Raw genomic sequence first — 14,334 nt, forward strand, 5'->3', positions numbered from 1 at the left:
ACTCGAAATCACCAACTTCCAGATCCAGAGTCCACCGTGCTAACCACTACACGTAGGTTGGTACAAGGTATAACAACTACTAAAGGTTTTTTCCGCCTCCTTGAATGAAATGCCATTTCATCCCAAAGGACCACCTATTCGGATATCAACCTCGCGTTACGTTGCTTAACCTGAGTACCGTGTTAGGGAACTGGTGCATCCTATGTACTATTGATTGATATATCAAGTGATAACATAGAAATGCCATTTCATTATTTCAACTTCCCACTACCACTAATACTACAGACACGGGGTTTTGCCATTCATCATAGCAAGCCATGTAATGAGATTATAACATGTTGTGACCTAAATAACAAATAGATTTACATGAGAAGGGTGGCAAGGGACAAGGAAATTCGTTAGGAAAAATGAATAGGAAATATAAATATGGATACATTGTACGTATGGGATTGGGAGATGGTAGAAATGTAGCTCTGTGAGGAGGTCTATATTGATATGTACTTAGCATTAGGGTAGGGTAGGAAAGAAAGCATTTGGGTAGGATAAGAAACGGGCTAGTTATATGAGGACGTATTCATGAGGGATGGATAGGCGGGGGCAGTTGAGTGACAGAGAAGATGAGATTGTCGGAATATTGCATGACAGATGACTAATGATGTCTGCTCTTTCCAGTAGTTTGGACTCGTGATCAGGAGACGTAGGGTTCGAGTTTTAGTACGAAAACTCATATTTGAAGAATATAGGAGATTGGAGACACGTAGGTATTCTGAGATTGCTGAGCTGTGTGAAGCACAGATTGCACTCAAGTTTCCTACGTACACACTACACGCTGTTGCCAAATGTCTCAAGATATTTCCACGCTGTTGCCAAATGTCTCGACACTCGACATATTTCCACGCTACGTTGAGAATGTTATCGTGAAGCACATCAATCATATTGGCTGTATATCTGTATACACTGAGTAGTGGAAATAGTGTATAATATATCCAATGTACTAAGCACGTTATCTGACATGCCGCATACTGCTCATCATAGGAACCAATACAGATGATGCCATCATAATCTTGGCAACCCTATAAATTGTATTGTGACTCATGACCATAACACTTGTACACTCTGGTGAGGTAACTGATAAACTTGCGTAAACATCACTATCAGATCAGTGAACTATAGGAAGTCACTGTCACTCTGAAAACTAGCCTGAAAAAGAGCTCGCGAAGGTCCAACTAGACCGTAAAACCACTCATCAAATTTCGAACATTTGTTCAAATTTTCATCACAATCGGGCAGACTAATTTTCGAACAGCAATTTTTCATAGCTATTCAGAAGAATTTAAATCCCTGTTCCTCACCCTGGGTGGGGTTAAAATTGAGCTAATGCATTGTGAGGAAACGTGTAATCAGCCTGAAAAAGAGCTCGCGAAGGTCCAACTAGACCGTAAAACCACTCATCAAACTTCGAACATTTGTTCAAATTTTCATCAAATTCGGACAAACGAATTTTCGCAGACAGCAGTTTTTCATAGCTATTCAGAAGAATTTAAATCCCTGTTCCTCACCCTGGGTGGGGTTAAAATTGAGCTAATGCATTGTGAGGAAACGTGACAACACTGCTCCATTACTTTCCCTCATTGTACTTCACGAGAACTTCCCCTTCCAAACTTTCAGCTTTAGAGTTCAACTTGCAGAGGTTCTATTCAAGAAGGCTCTCAACCTCAGTATGATGAGATTTGAGTGAAAACAGCTTTTAAGTTTTTGATTTCCATTGAAAAGTATTGGGAGAATTTCACAAAAACCCCTGTTTCTTGAACATCACCAGATTTTATTTTTATTTTTTATACTGATTCTAAGCAACCTCACTGGTGTAGTGGTTAGCACGGTGGACTCTGGATCATGAGGTTGGTGGTTCGAGTCCAAGTCAAGTCATTAAATTTAGCGTAGTTTATCAAGCGAGGAAGGACATTTGTGACAAGCATTTAATGCTCAACACAATTAAAATTCCTTACTGGTTCTAACATTCCGTAGGTATTAGAAATGCCTACTTAAAGTTAGATCCTCCTTCTATAAAATCCTACAAATGGACGTTTTGTGCTTGTCTTTGGTGAAGTGCCATACAGTCTTTCTTCTTCGTTTTCAATTTGTAAGAATTTTAATTTGGATTAATTTTTTCTGGGAAACCTGATTTCATTATCTTTTTTTTTTTTTTTTTTTTTTTTTTTTTTTCCTTTTAGGCGCTTTAACTATGTGTTGCAACATGTCGTTCGCGCCGTTCATTATCTTTGGGGATAGAGGAATGCCAATTAGTTCTCATTGTTACTGTCTCCACGAGGCTGAGTGCACCCCGAGCCAGCAGCACGTGTTGTCCCTGTCGGTCACCCGTCCAAATACCAACCACGCACAACGTTGCCTCTCTTGTGTGCTCCATTGGGAACATTCCATAGCCGCTGGCAAGACTTTTCATAATAAAAAGGAAAAATGTTTTATGGATTCATTGGAGTGGAAAAGTTGCTCTCATTTCGTGCTACTGAATTGAAGCTATGTAATTTAATAGAGGACTTTATTTATGTCGTAATCTTGATATATCTTTTTATACCCAGGGCGTAGGTACCTAATACAATATGTAATACTGCTTATTTATATAAAAAAGTTCCTTTACTACAGCAGTAAGCTACAGAAGGAGAATATTGAGAACAAAATTCCGTACCTTGGCTGAGGTGTGGAATTTTGTATGGAACCCGCGCCCTCCTGTTTAACAGGTGAACAAAACCACTACATCACCAAGGCAGGTTAGTGTAGTGGTCTATGTGGTTAGAAAATTTAGGAGGAAGGAATCGTAAAGGATGTGAAAAATCTTGAGTCGACGGCCGTTATAAAGGTGTGGACAATATATAAAGGTGTGGACAATGTATAAAGGTGTGGACATTTCCCCTACAGTTCCCAATAATGTAATGAAATGACAAGGAAGACGAGGTCTCCATAAATATTTCTGGCACCAGCCTTTGTGGAGGAGGCAGATGACGTGATGAAGTGTCAGTAGATGATCGAAACGTCAAACATACAATATGTAATACTGCTTATTTATATTAAAAAGTTCCTTTATTTAGTACAGCACTACAGAAGGAGAATAATATTGAGAACAAAATTCCGTACCTTGGCTGAGGTGTGGAATTTTGTATGGAACCCGCGCCCTCCTGTTTAACAGGTGAGCAAAACCACTACATCACCGAGGCAGGTTAGTGTAGTGGTCTATGTGGATAGAAAATTTAGGAGGAAGGAATCGTAAAGGATGTGAAAAATCTTGAGTCGACGGCCGTTATAAAGGTGTGGACATTTCCCCTACAGTTCCCAATAATGTAATGAAATGACAAGGAAGATGAGGTCTCCATAAATATTTCTGGCACCAGCCTTTGTGGAGGAGGCAGATGACGTGATGAAGTGTCAGTAGATGATCGAAACGTCAAACCCCCGCGACTCCCACGAGGGTCGTAATTGATAAGAGAAGAGCTGATGAGTGATAAGACTTAATGATTCATTATAATCTAATCATTATGTACCGAGTTGTTAATAATAATCACACCAGTAGGGTTTGGCCTTGAACCCTTGCCTACCAGAACATCGATAATATGTAGGTACCTATTGCTATAGGTCATAGGTAGTACCTACTACGTTACGTAGACACTAGTAGTTATATTACTTAGATAGGTATTGGTTGAGCTTATATTAGATGGGTATTGGTTGGGCTTATATTAGATGGGTATTGGTTGGGCTTATATTAGATGGGTATTGGTTGGGCTTATATTAGATAGGTATTGGTTACACGAGGGTCGTAATTGATAAGAGAAGAGCTGATGAGTGATAAGACTTAATGATTCATTATAATCATTATGTACCGAGTTGTTAAGAATAATCACACCAGTAGGGTTTGGCCTTGAACCCTTGCCTACCAGAACATCGATAACATGTAGGTACCTATTGCTATAGGTAGTACCTACTACGTAGACACTAATAGTTATATTACTTAGATAGGTATTGGTTGGGCTTATATTAGATGGGTATTGGTTGGGCTTATATTAGATGGGTATTGGTTGGGCTTATATTAGATAGGTATTGGTTGGGCTTATATTAGATGGGTATTGGTTGGGCTTATATTAGATTGGTATTGGTTGGGCTTATATTAGATGGGTATTGGTTGGGCTTAGATTAGATTGGTACTAACGAAATCGGATCATCATGGTGTTTGACTTTGGTTGAAGATGAGGTGTAAAACTTTGATTTAAGATGTCAAAAGTTTGTTGGCTTGTTTGAAAAGGAGGTTGATTTGACTGTTGGTTTGATCAAATGAGGGTTGTTTGATTTTAAAAAGATATTTGATTCTTTAATAAAACGGTTCTAGTGGCTGCTGTACTGCCACTTTGTTGAGTCCTGTGGAAAAAAGAATGAATGTTTCTGCTGAAATGATTATTTTAAACACTTTTTGGGTTGTTATTCAATGTATTGGGCTTAGGGCAATTTCCATCATACAAGTCATACAGAATGAAGGTTTCTGCTGAAATGATTATTTTAAACACTTTTTGGGTTGTTATTCAATGTATTGGGCTTAGGGCAATTTCCATCATACAAGTCATACAACCCAGAAATAAGAGGAATATTCTTAGGGCAAGGATATTAGATGTCACATCATAATACATAGGTAGTCAGTTGTGGTGGTGTCTTGGATTTTTTCAATTAAATTTCCCATCTCTCAGATTTCTTCAAAATAACCCCATGTCACTTGTGTCAGGTTTCAATTATTTTCTCAAAAGTTGAGTTTAGGATGGTGAAGGGTGTTGGGTAAATTTTTCCATCAATAATGAAGCAACTTTCTTTTCCTCGTGTTCGAGGAAAAATGTCACTTTTTTCTGAGGAACTTTCTATTTTATATTCTCTGGACAGATTACCTCATACCAGTGGATATGGGATATGTTCAGGGCTGGTAGACCCTGAGGTTCAATCCGGTCAGTTGACAGTTGTTAGTTTTCAGCTTTGGCCACTGATTGTATTTTTTGGGGACCTATTCAATTTATTAATAGTTGGGTCAAATTTCACCACAGTGGATTGTCTCAGGATTGAGTTCAATCCAAGGTTGGCCTGGCTATTAAGTATAGGGAAATCCTCGTTTTATCTCAATCCCCCAGGTAAGTCCCAGCTTCACCACCGTGGATTATCTCAGGATTGAGTTCAATCCAAGGTTGGCCTGGCTATTAAGTATAGGGAAATCCTCGTTTTATCTCAATCCCCCAGGTAAGTCCCAGCATTACTACCAAGACTAATGGGAACTTAGTATCTAAAATAACATGCACATAGGTGTCAACCCTGTTGAGAGCCAATATTTTCCTTGTGCATACACATTACGTATCTCCTAATAAAATACCCTGTTAATGTGAACATGTCAATATCCTACCTGTCAGTAATAACTAATAGCTAAGTAGTAGGTAACGTCGACCCCAAATAAGATTGGGAAAAGGTGTTGTAAAAGAAGAAGTAATAACTAGGTACTGTCAGGTTTGTGTGCTTGATAAGGTTTCAACATTTCAGAGTCTAGACCAGACAATCACACACTGGTTGGTTTGGGAGAATCATGTGCTTTATGGTCTTTATGTTAGCCAAGATTATTCTGAATTTGTTTGTGCAATATACAGAGTGTTTCAAAAGTCCGGGGACCCCTGAATATTTTTTGAACGGCTAAAGATGGGAAGCTGAAATTTAGGGTAGTGATTTATCTTTTCAAATACCATTTTTTGAAATAGTCGCCAAATTTTATCCGGAGCCAGGATCGATCCCAGGGGGCCCAACTTTAAAATTTTAAATGAGAACCCCCTACTTGTGATACATCATATCAAAGGTCTTAAAGAACGTAGTACTTCAGTACAAGTTTGAGCTCGATTCGACAACCAGGGACGGAGTTATGATCTATTCAAATTTTCATATTTTCATGTTCTCCCGCCAATAGGAGGAGCACCAAAAATGGAAAATGCATATCGATTGGTGATTTGTGTTTCAAATAGGTCCCACTAATGATTCATATTGAAATTAGGTCCCAAAAATAAAATTTCGAAACATCCATTTTCACCCCCGGAGGCCTTAGGGCCGAAAGTCTAAATTTCATTTGGGTCTGAATTTCAATATGACCCATTAGTCGAACCAATTTGAAGCACAAATCACCAATCCATATGAATTGCCCATTTTTGGTGCTTCCCCTATTGGCAGATGAACATGGAAATATGAAAAATTGAATAGGCCATAACTCCGGCCCTGGTTGACGGATCGAGCACAATCTTATACCAAAGTACTACGTTCTTTAAGACCTTTGATATGATGTATCACAAGTAGGGAGTTCTCATTTAAGATTTTAAAGTGGGCCCCCCTGGAGCCGCCACTGGCAGAGACAGAATTTCGAGAACCCCTGCAAAAAATGGTTTTTTATAAGAAATAACTATATGCCAAATTTCAGGTTCCCATCTTTAGCCATTCAAAAAATATTCAAGGGTCCCCGGACTTTTGAAACACTCTGTACTTACAAGTAGTATCATGGACATCTCTTACTCGGGCCTCGACTGACGACAACGAACTAGGGCGAAACGAATTCACTATGCGCTCCTCCTGTCTCTCTTTGTACATGAACTCACGTATTAGCGGCACAGTGATCTTATCTCCGTGGACTTTGACCAGCTCTCTTTGAGTGTGACCTGACAATTTATTAAACAAAGTAGACGCTAGTAAACCATGGTCAAGAGGAATATTCTGATTTTCCAATAACTTCAACTTACACTCAATCTCAGCATACATCTGATGAAAATCACCAGTCTTACTTGACTTACTTTTCATATTTGCTATATCAGAATACAACTTATTTATGACAATATTCTGTGACCCATACTCCTCATTCAGTAGCTTGAGAGCCACCCTGTAATTATCATCAGTAACCCTTAGCCCATCAATCAGACATAGCGGAGCTCCACTAAGCTGTCCCTTCAAATAATGAAATTTAAGGCTAGGAGATAGGTCTGCTCTATTGTGAACCAAACTATTGAAATTGTCGAGAAACTCCTGATACCTATCTACCTGACCAGAAAATTCGATCAACTGTACCTTGGGCAAATTAGACATCTTTACCGAACTAGAAGTAGGAGATCCTACAATATTAGCTTGTAGTACAAGATCTTCATGTCTCAGCTTCATCTGCTCCAACTGAATCTTCTGCATCGCCAACTCATGATCTCTTTCTTCTTTCTGCACTTTCAACTCTCTCACCGAGAGACTAGTACCTATACTATGTATGTGGTAAACATTTACATTGAAAATGCTGCAGCTTCCTCACCTTTGTAGTAAATAAACAGAAAACCACTTGGATAAAATAAACACTAGGGGGTGAGTGTTATCCAGGAAACAGCAAATATTTGTATTTATTATTATTATATTAGCAACACTATACACTACAGATACACTCTTGATGTTATCCAAGATACCTACATCAAATATTTGACTTCAGGTATTTTCTGTCGTGACGTCATCTGTTAAAGAATACTTTGTTAATGAAAGCACAGGCTAGAAATTTGTTTCATGATTTTAGAAAGACAAATGACAATTTGTTTTCCAAGTTTTCAGTTATCTGCTGGTACCATTTCTGGTGCTATCAACCATGTTTGTTTGTAATCAAACCCTCTTTTTTTTAGAGGTTTGCATAGCAGTAGAATAGGTATGTAGATATCCCAACAAAAAAACATAATTCTCTGTAAAAACCCATGCTAGAATTTGTCTGGGGGTACTGTACGTATCATCCTGGTTTATGACTGGGGGAAAAAAGAAGAAAAATTATCCTAATAGAGAATTTAGATGAAAACAGAGTATTCTCCATTCTGCCATCGGCAACCGGCTAAAGCAAAAATCATCATTGTCCATTATGAAAGACTAGTGACTAGAGAGACCGAGAGACTAGTACCTATACTATGTAGGTATGTGGTAAACATTTACATTGAAAATGCTGCAGCTTCCTCACCTTTGTAGTAAATAAACAGAAAACCACTTGGATTAAATAAACACTAGGGGGTGAGTGTTATCCAGGAAACAGCAAATATTTGTATTTATTATTATATTAGCAACACTATACACTACAGATACACTCTTGATGTTATCCAAGATACCTACATCAAATATTTGACTTCAGGTATTATTTTAGCAAATTTATTTATTGAAATAGCAAAAACTGGAAACACACTGATTCTAGTTAGAAAGAAAATTACACGTCGCACGAGTTAGAATTTAACCTAAAAAAGATTTTATTCGCCTACAGATGATAATTAAGATTCTGTTATTCAAAATACCGCCATTTTTTCATCACAGCAAAACGACTTGATTTTTTGGTTAGATTTTATTGTTCGATGAACTCGGAACTTTTTCACATTATTCGGTTGATTTTACACAAGGTTTATAACGAAATGGAAAGGAAAAACACGACCCAAGTGACTAAATAAGTACGAGTTGATGAGTTTTAAACTGAATTTGGGCAGATTTTATTCACATTTCTGAATCGCGAGAGAGAATAAGGTTAACGTGCACACGCGAACGGAATACATTGAGCACTAGCACCTAGCACTGCTGGTAGCAATAGCAATGTTGTATTGTGTATTACCCTTCCCCTCACATCAGAGCGTTGTACTCGTAGCCGAGGAGACTTCGGGTATAATACCGATCTTACACGATGTCTACATCAGTGGAGGATTGGGGGTGTATTGTGAGAGTGTAGGGTTGGGGTTGGGAATTGATTTTATTTTTGCCTGAATGAACGTTGTCGTGCGGTTTCACAGACGTTTAATTACAATCATTACTAAGCACTCCCTGATCTCCCAAATATCTAACGCTCTTTATTGACTCTTTGTTTCATTTTGCTTCGGTGAGTTATGCCAGCCACTCACGATGAGACCAGTTAGTCGGGACGTTTGTGGCGGAAAAACGGCGGTCTCTCAGACGGACTTGAGCTTGTTCCGCCATACACGTTCCGCCTGTCTGACAGACCGCGGTCTCTGAACGTGAGTGGCTGGTCTTGGGAAGTTATATTTTAGGGTTAGAACACCAAATCAACAGCCAAACATAGGGCTGCCACGCAAATTTTTTAATCCTTTGTGGTGGTTTCTTTCTTCGACCGAGAACTACTTTTAAATGACCCGTGTCGTTTCTTGAAATGTTCTCGGGCAACAAGTACAAGTCCTCATATGGAATAACTTTTATTGTAAACTTGTTCCTCCTTGTACTTTTTGTCTGTTTTTATTACGACCTTGACCTCTCTGTATTTTCTACCAACATGTATCTGCCCCTGACTCCAACCCCCCCGGTACTGAAAGTTGATAATAATACTCCTCGTATCATTTATTGCCGTAGGTTATGGGAGCTGAACTTGTTTTGGAAAGCCAAGGGAAAAAAGAAGTTTGAGGGGAAAAAAGTTCAATACGAAAAAAGCTCTTCAGTTTATGGCTATACCTTATCCATTTGAATATGGCAGCAAGGAGTCATCTAAAAAGTAGGCTACGTTGCCAAACGTGTCAAAGGTTTTCTCTCATCGATTACGTCAGAAGTCAGAACTCAATGTTTTGTTTCATACACCTAATCAATAGTATTTTTATGTTATTTGATTACGCTCAATTTAATCCTTGTTTGTTTTATTCTGTATGCACCTATAATATACCTGCATGTAAAGATAATGCAGCTTGTAACAGCAGAGAGCATCGTATTATTACAAACATAGAAACCAACCGAAATTCACCGTGCTAACCACAGTGGATTTCGGAGATTGGTGGTCCGAGGTCCGAGTCCAAGTCAAGTCATGATATGCAAATCAATTGTTGGAACTTTAAAGTCTATTTTTCCAGGAAAGTTCCAATTTAATAACATATTCGGAAAAGTAGAGAGGTCTCCTATAGAAAAACGATGACTGCAAGGTTTTGTGAGCTTTGAATGTCTCACAGTACTGGTGGCTGTGGGAACCGAAATTCACCGTGCTAACCACAGTGGATTTCGGAGATTGGTGATCCGAGTCCAAGTCAAGTCATGATATGCAAATCAATTGTTGCTCAATGTTTTGTTTCATACTCCTAATCAATAGTATTTTTATGTTATTGGATTACGCTCAATTTAATCCTTGTTTGTTTTATTCTGTATGCACCTATAATAATATACCTGCATGTAAAGATAATGCAGCTTGTAACAGCAGAGAGCATCGCATTATTACAAACATAGAAACCAACCGAAATTCACCGTGCTAACCACAGTGGATTTCGGAGATTGGTGATCCGAGTCCAAGTCAAGTCATGATATGCAAATCAATTGTTGGAACTTTAAAGTCTATCTTTCCAGGAAAGTTCCAATTTAATAACATATTCGGAAAAGTAGAAAGGTCTCCTATAGGAAAACGATGACTGCAAGGTTTTGTGAGCTTTGAATGTCTCATGAACAGAGTGGCTGTGGTTTTGACCCCCCAGTCCCAGTCATATTTGACCACATTTTCTTTAATAACAGAGATCGAACATTTCCAGACAGTATACACAAATGGCACATTTATTCCTTACTGCATCCTGGAGTCCCCTGTAATTTAGCTCTTCAGCAATAGAAGATAAGCAAAAGGTCTCCTATAAGAAAACGATGACTGCAAGGTTTTGTGAGCTTTGAATGTCTCATGAACAGAGTGGCTGTGATTTTGACCCCCCAGTCATATTTGACCACATTTTCTTTAATAACAGAGCTCGAAAACTTTTCATTGCATGCAAAATTGTTGAAAGCCTTTTTGCCGGTAAAATGCTATTGAAATATTCAAACAGGACTGAACATCATAAGAAAAACAGCCTTTACATATCCAGACAGTATACACAAATGGCACATTTATTCCTTACTGCATCCTGGAGTCCCCTGTAATTTAGCTCTTCAGCAATAGAAGATAAGCAGCATTTGAGTAAAAAGACTAAAAAGTTCTGAAGGTCGAATCCCATGCAAAATGTTGCAGCAAATTCAAATATTGTTTTATTATTATTATTATTTCTTTTTTTTTTCAAATAAAATGGTACCTAGGTGTATTTTAAAGGTCAGAAAATTAAATTGAATTTGCCGAATTGAAAAATATGTCTGTGCTCGTTGCTAATTAATTATAGAATTTCTCCAAAGAATTGAAAAATTACTTCTTTAGCTCTTTAACGTGAAAACTGTACCTAAATGTAGTAAATGAGCGCATGAGATCTACTGTCTGTATGACGTGGGTTGCACACATACATATAATATTATTCTGTTTTGTATTTGCAAGACGAGACTTTGGCGCCTTTGGGTTTATTTTCATTTGAATTTTGTTGCTTTATGTCCAACAATAACAAAGCGCTCTTCAGTTTATGGCTATACCTTATCCATTTGAATATGGCAGCAAGGAGTCATCTAAAAAGTAGGCTACGTTGCCAAACGTGTCAAAGGTTCAACGGTAGAATATCTTTAAAGGAGGAAGGTACATTGCACAGTGCTTCCTCCCACAATGATACTTTTTTTTTATGCCGATGGTATTCAGTATTCGTAATGATTTATGTATTCCTAAAAAAAGTAACGAAAAGATGATTTCTTACTAGAATTGAATAATAATAAATTGTTTATTATATTATTTTATTTCATTTTTTGAACAAAGACTTTGTTTGGACTGCGCAAGTAAAGGGAAAGGGACTTTTCAGTCTCATTTTGGCAGTATATGTAGACAGGGTATATTCTAGTCTACATCTAGGTATTATCAACAGTTTGACTTGGTGAGTCTTTCGTAAATATTAACTCTAATCGACGTTATTCCGACCTATCCACCCTAAACGTAGCTTAACTTAGGTGACCACGGAGACGTTGCCGGTGAATTTGGACACTGAATATGCAGAACATTGTACCAGACGTCAGCGTCAGGACAATGGGCACTAGCTATATTTATAGCGTTTCTCGTATAAGCATTTGACAAGACAGAGGATTCTCTGTTAATTTTGACTCGAGTAATGTAAATTTACTCGTCTAATAATATAAGATAATAAAAAAAGTCAATACATTCGTGACGTCATAATTTACCAAATTTGAAAAATATGTCTGTGCTCGTTGCTAATTCATTATAGAATTTCTCCAAAGAATTGAAACATTACTTCTTTAGCTTTTTAACGTGAAAACTGTACCTAAATGAGCGCATGAGATCTACTGTCTGTATGACGTGGGTTGCACAGTGCACACATACATATAATATTATTCTGTTTTGTATTTGCAAGACGAGACTTTGGCGCCTTTGGGTTTATTTTCATTTGAATTTTGTTGCTTTATGTCCAACAATAACAAAGCGAAAGCGCTCTTCAGTTTATGGCTAGGTGCGGATATCTCTTTTGTAGTATTTTTTTTTATTCCCTTTGCAAAATCCAAGTATTTTCATCTTGATGATGTAAAATGTATGTACATGTTTTGCATTTATTTCACCGCCTATAAGATAATGAAAATTATAGTACATAATATTAATAACCCCTGACTTTGAGAATTTGGATTCTGATAGGGAAATGAACCATAACAGTTTGCAACATTATTCTGGTTCCTTTTTTTATTATTTATGAATTAATATTACATGGACGTGATGGGATAGAATTATTAGAAAATTGTCTGCAAATTCTTACATAGAGATAAATCTTTCATGTAAGGTTTTACTTAAGACACCAGAAGTCAAATTGCTTGTTTGTTAGGTGTAAAACGGCCAGTATGTTCAGGTTTGCCTCTTTTGGGTTTGATTTCTTAGTTATGCTGAACACGATTGTAGAATTGTACCTTGGTAGGTAGTAGATAATATAATAGAATGGAATCAATCAAGAAAAAATAACAGTTTTTTTTATATTTTTCCTGATGTAAAATCAATTATTTTACTTATAGTCGTGTTTATAATATTAGGTCTATATTCTACAATAATATTATTATGTCACACAGATACACATTGAATGTCCTACTTACAGTATTGAGGACTAGGTGGCAGAGAATGCCTCTGGCGTTAATTTCGCCCTGGTTTCAACTTTTTGTTTCCTTTTTGCTCTCTTCTTTTTTCCCCAGACATGTTTCTTCTTTTACTATGTCTTTTCCCACTCAAGTGGAGTAGACATTTTGAATCAACCTCTTCCATGCGGCTCGGTTTTGGGCGTGGCTCACTTCCAACTTCTCTTTCAAATCTTTTTTAGACAGTTTTGTCGTTTGTAAAGGTGAAACAAAATTAAAAAGAATTATGTGTATCATATTTTATTAATTTTCTTATTTTTTTACGTGTTTCAGTGTGACGATTTCGTGAAGGCCGGAGCAGAGCAGGGTCTCACGCCATCAGATGTAGTTCAGATGGCGGACATTACATTCTCCTGTGTGGCGGATCCACAGGCCGCAAAGGATTTGATATTCGGTAACTGTGGCGTTCTGTCGGAAACCACAACGTCCAAGGGTTATGTGGAAATGACGGGAATTGATCCGGAGACCTCACAGGACATTGCCGAGGTTAGTATTGAGTGTAGGGTTCAATATTGCAATGGGACAACATTAAGCAGAAAAGAACGATCCATGAGATAATTCCCCTTGTGGATGGTTCTTTTTTGCTTAATGTTGTCCAATTTTGACTCGGGGTTTGAATAGCACATCAAACCTACATTAGAAAGAAGAGGTTTGATAGATAGAAGTGTAACAACGGAGGTCTTATTTTCCCAAAATCGAAGAGAGGATAGGATATGAGACGGAAATTGGAAGGCAGACGCTCTACCTTCCAATCCAACTATGTTAGAATCTACCTTTATATACATAGGTACGTCGGCCATAAAAAACTTTTGCAGGCTAATGTTCATTTTATTCCTTGTCCCAGTACCAGTACCAGGTGTTTTAATAACTTGTTAATTTCTTCACAGGCTATTGTAAACAAGGGAGGCAGATATCTGGAAGCACAGATCCAGGGTAGTAAAACTCAGGCTGAGGAAGGAAAGCTAGTTATCCTAGCGGCAGGAGACAGGTCACTGTTTGAAGACTGTCAGTCCTGCTTCATTGCAATGGGAGTCAATTCCTTCTATATGGGTAAGTCACCTGGATTAAGATTCTTGGACACTTGGAATTTTTAGAAATCCATTTCAGCAATTTGGCAAAGGAGGTTCCTTCCATGACACTTTCTTTAGTTCCTTCCATGACACTTTCTTTCAGATTTTTTTTTCCTTTGGAAAAAAGAAGAGATAAAATGGATTAGAAAAAGAAAAGATAAGATAAAAGAAATGTAGGAACTTGAATTTCAAATTTTCGATTTTCTCT

General features: G+C 37.7%; 1 protein-coding gene and 1 long non-coding RNA gene across 2 annotated transcripts in view; both read left to right on the top strand.

Annotated features, from left to right (window-relative positions):
- Positions 1-7,360: 7,360 nt before the first annotated feature.
- Positions 7,361-8,400, top strand: LOC113465441. The gene is made up of 2 exons (XR_003390154.1): positions 7,361-7,528; positions 8,204-8,400. It is a non-coding gene; the product is annotated as an uncharacterized LOC113465441 (long non-coding RNA).
- Positions 8,401-8,649: 249 nt separating this feature from the next.
- Positions 8,650-14,334, top strand: part of LOC103524595 (putative oxidoreductase GLYR1 homolog) — a 13,577-nt gene continuing 7,892 nt past the window's right edge. Inside the window, exons 1-3 of the mRNA XM_017449670.2 lie at positions 8,650-8,778; positions 13,330-13,542; positions 13,944-14,106. Of these exons, the coding sequence (XP_017305159.1) occupies positions 8,650-8,778; positions 13,330-13,542; positions 13,944-14,106 (505 nt within the window). The remainder of the gene's footprint in view (positions 8,779-13,329; positions 13,543-13,943; positions 14,107-14,334) is intronic.

Source organism: Diaphorina citri, unplaced genomic scaffold, assembly GCF_000475195.1.
Source record: "Diaphorina citri unplaced genomic scaffold, Diaci psyllid genome assembly version 1.1 scaffold107, whole genome shotgun sequence".
Taxonomy (NCBI): domain Eukaryota; kingdom Metazoa; phylum Arthropoda; class Insecta; order Hemiptera; family Psyllidae; genus Diaphorina; species Diaphorina citri.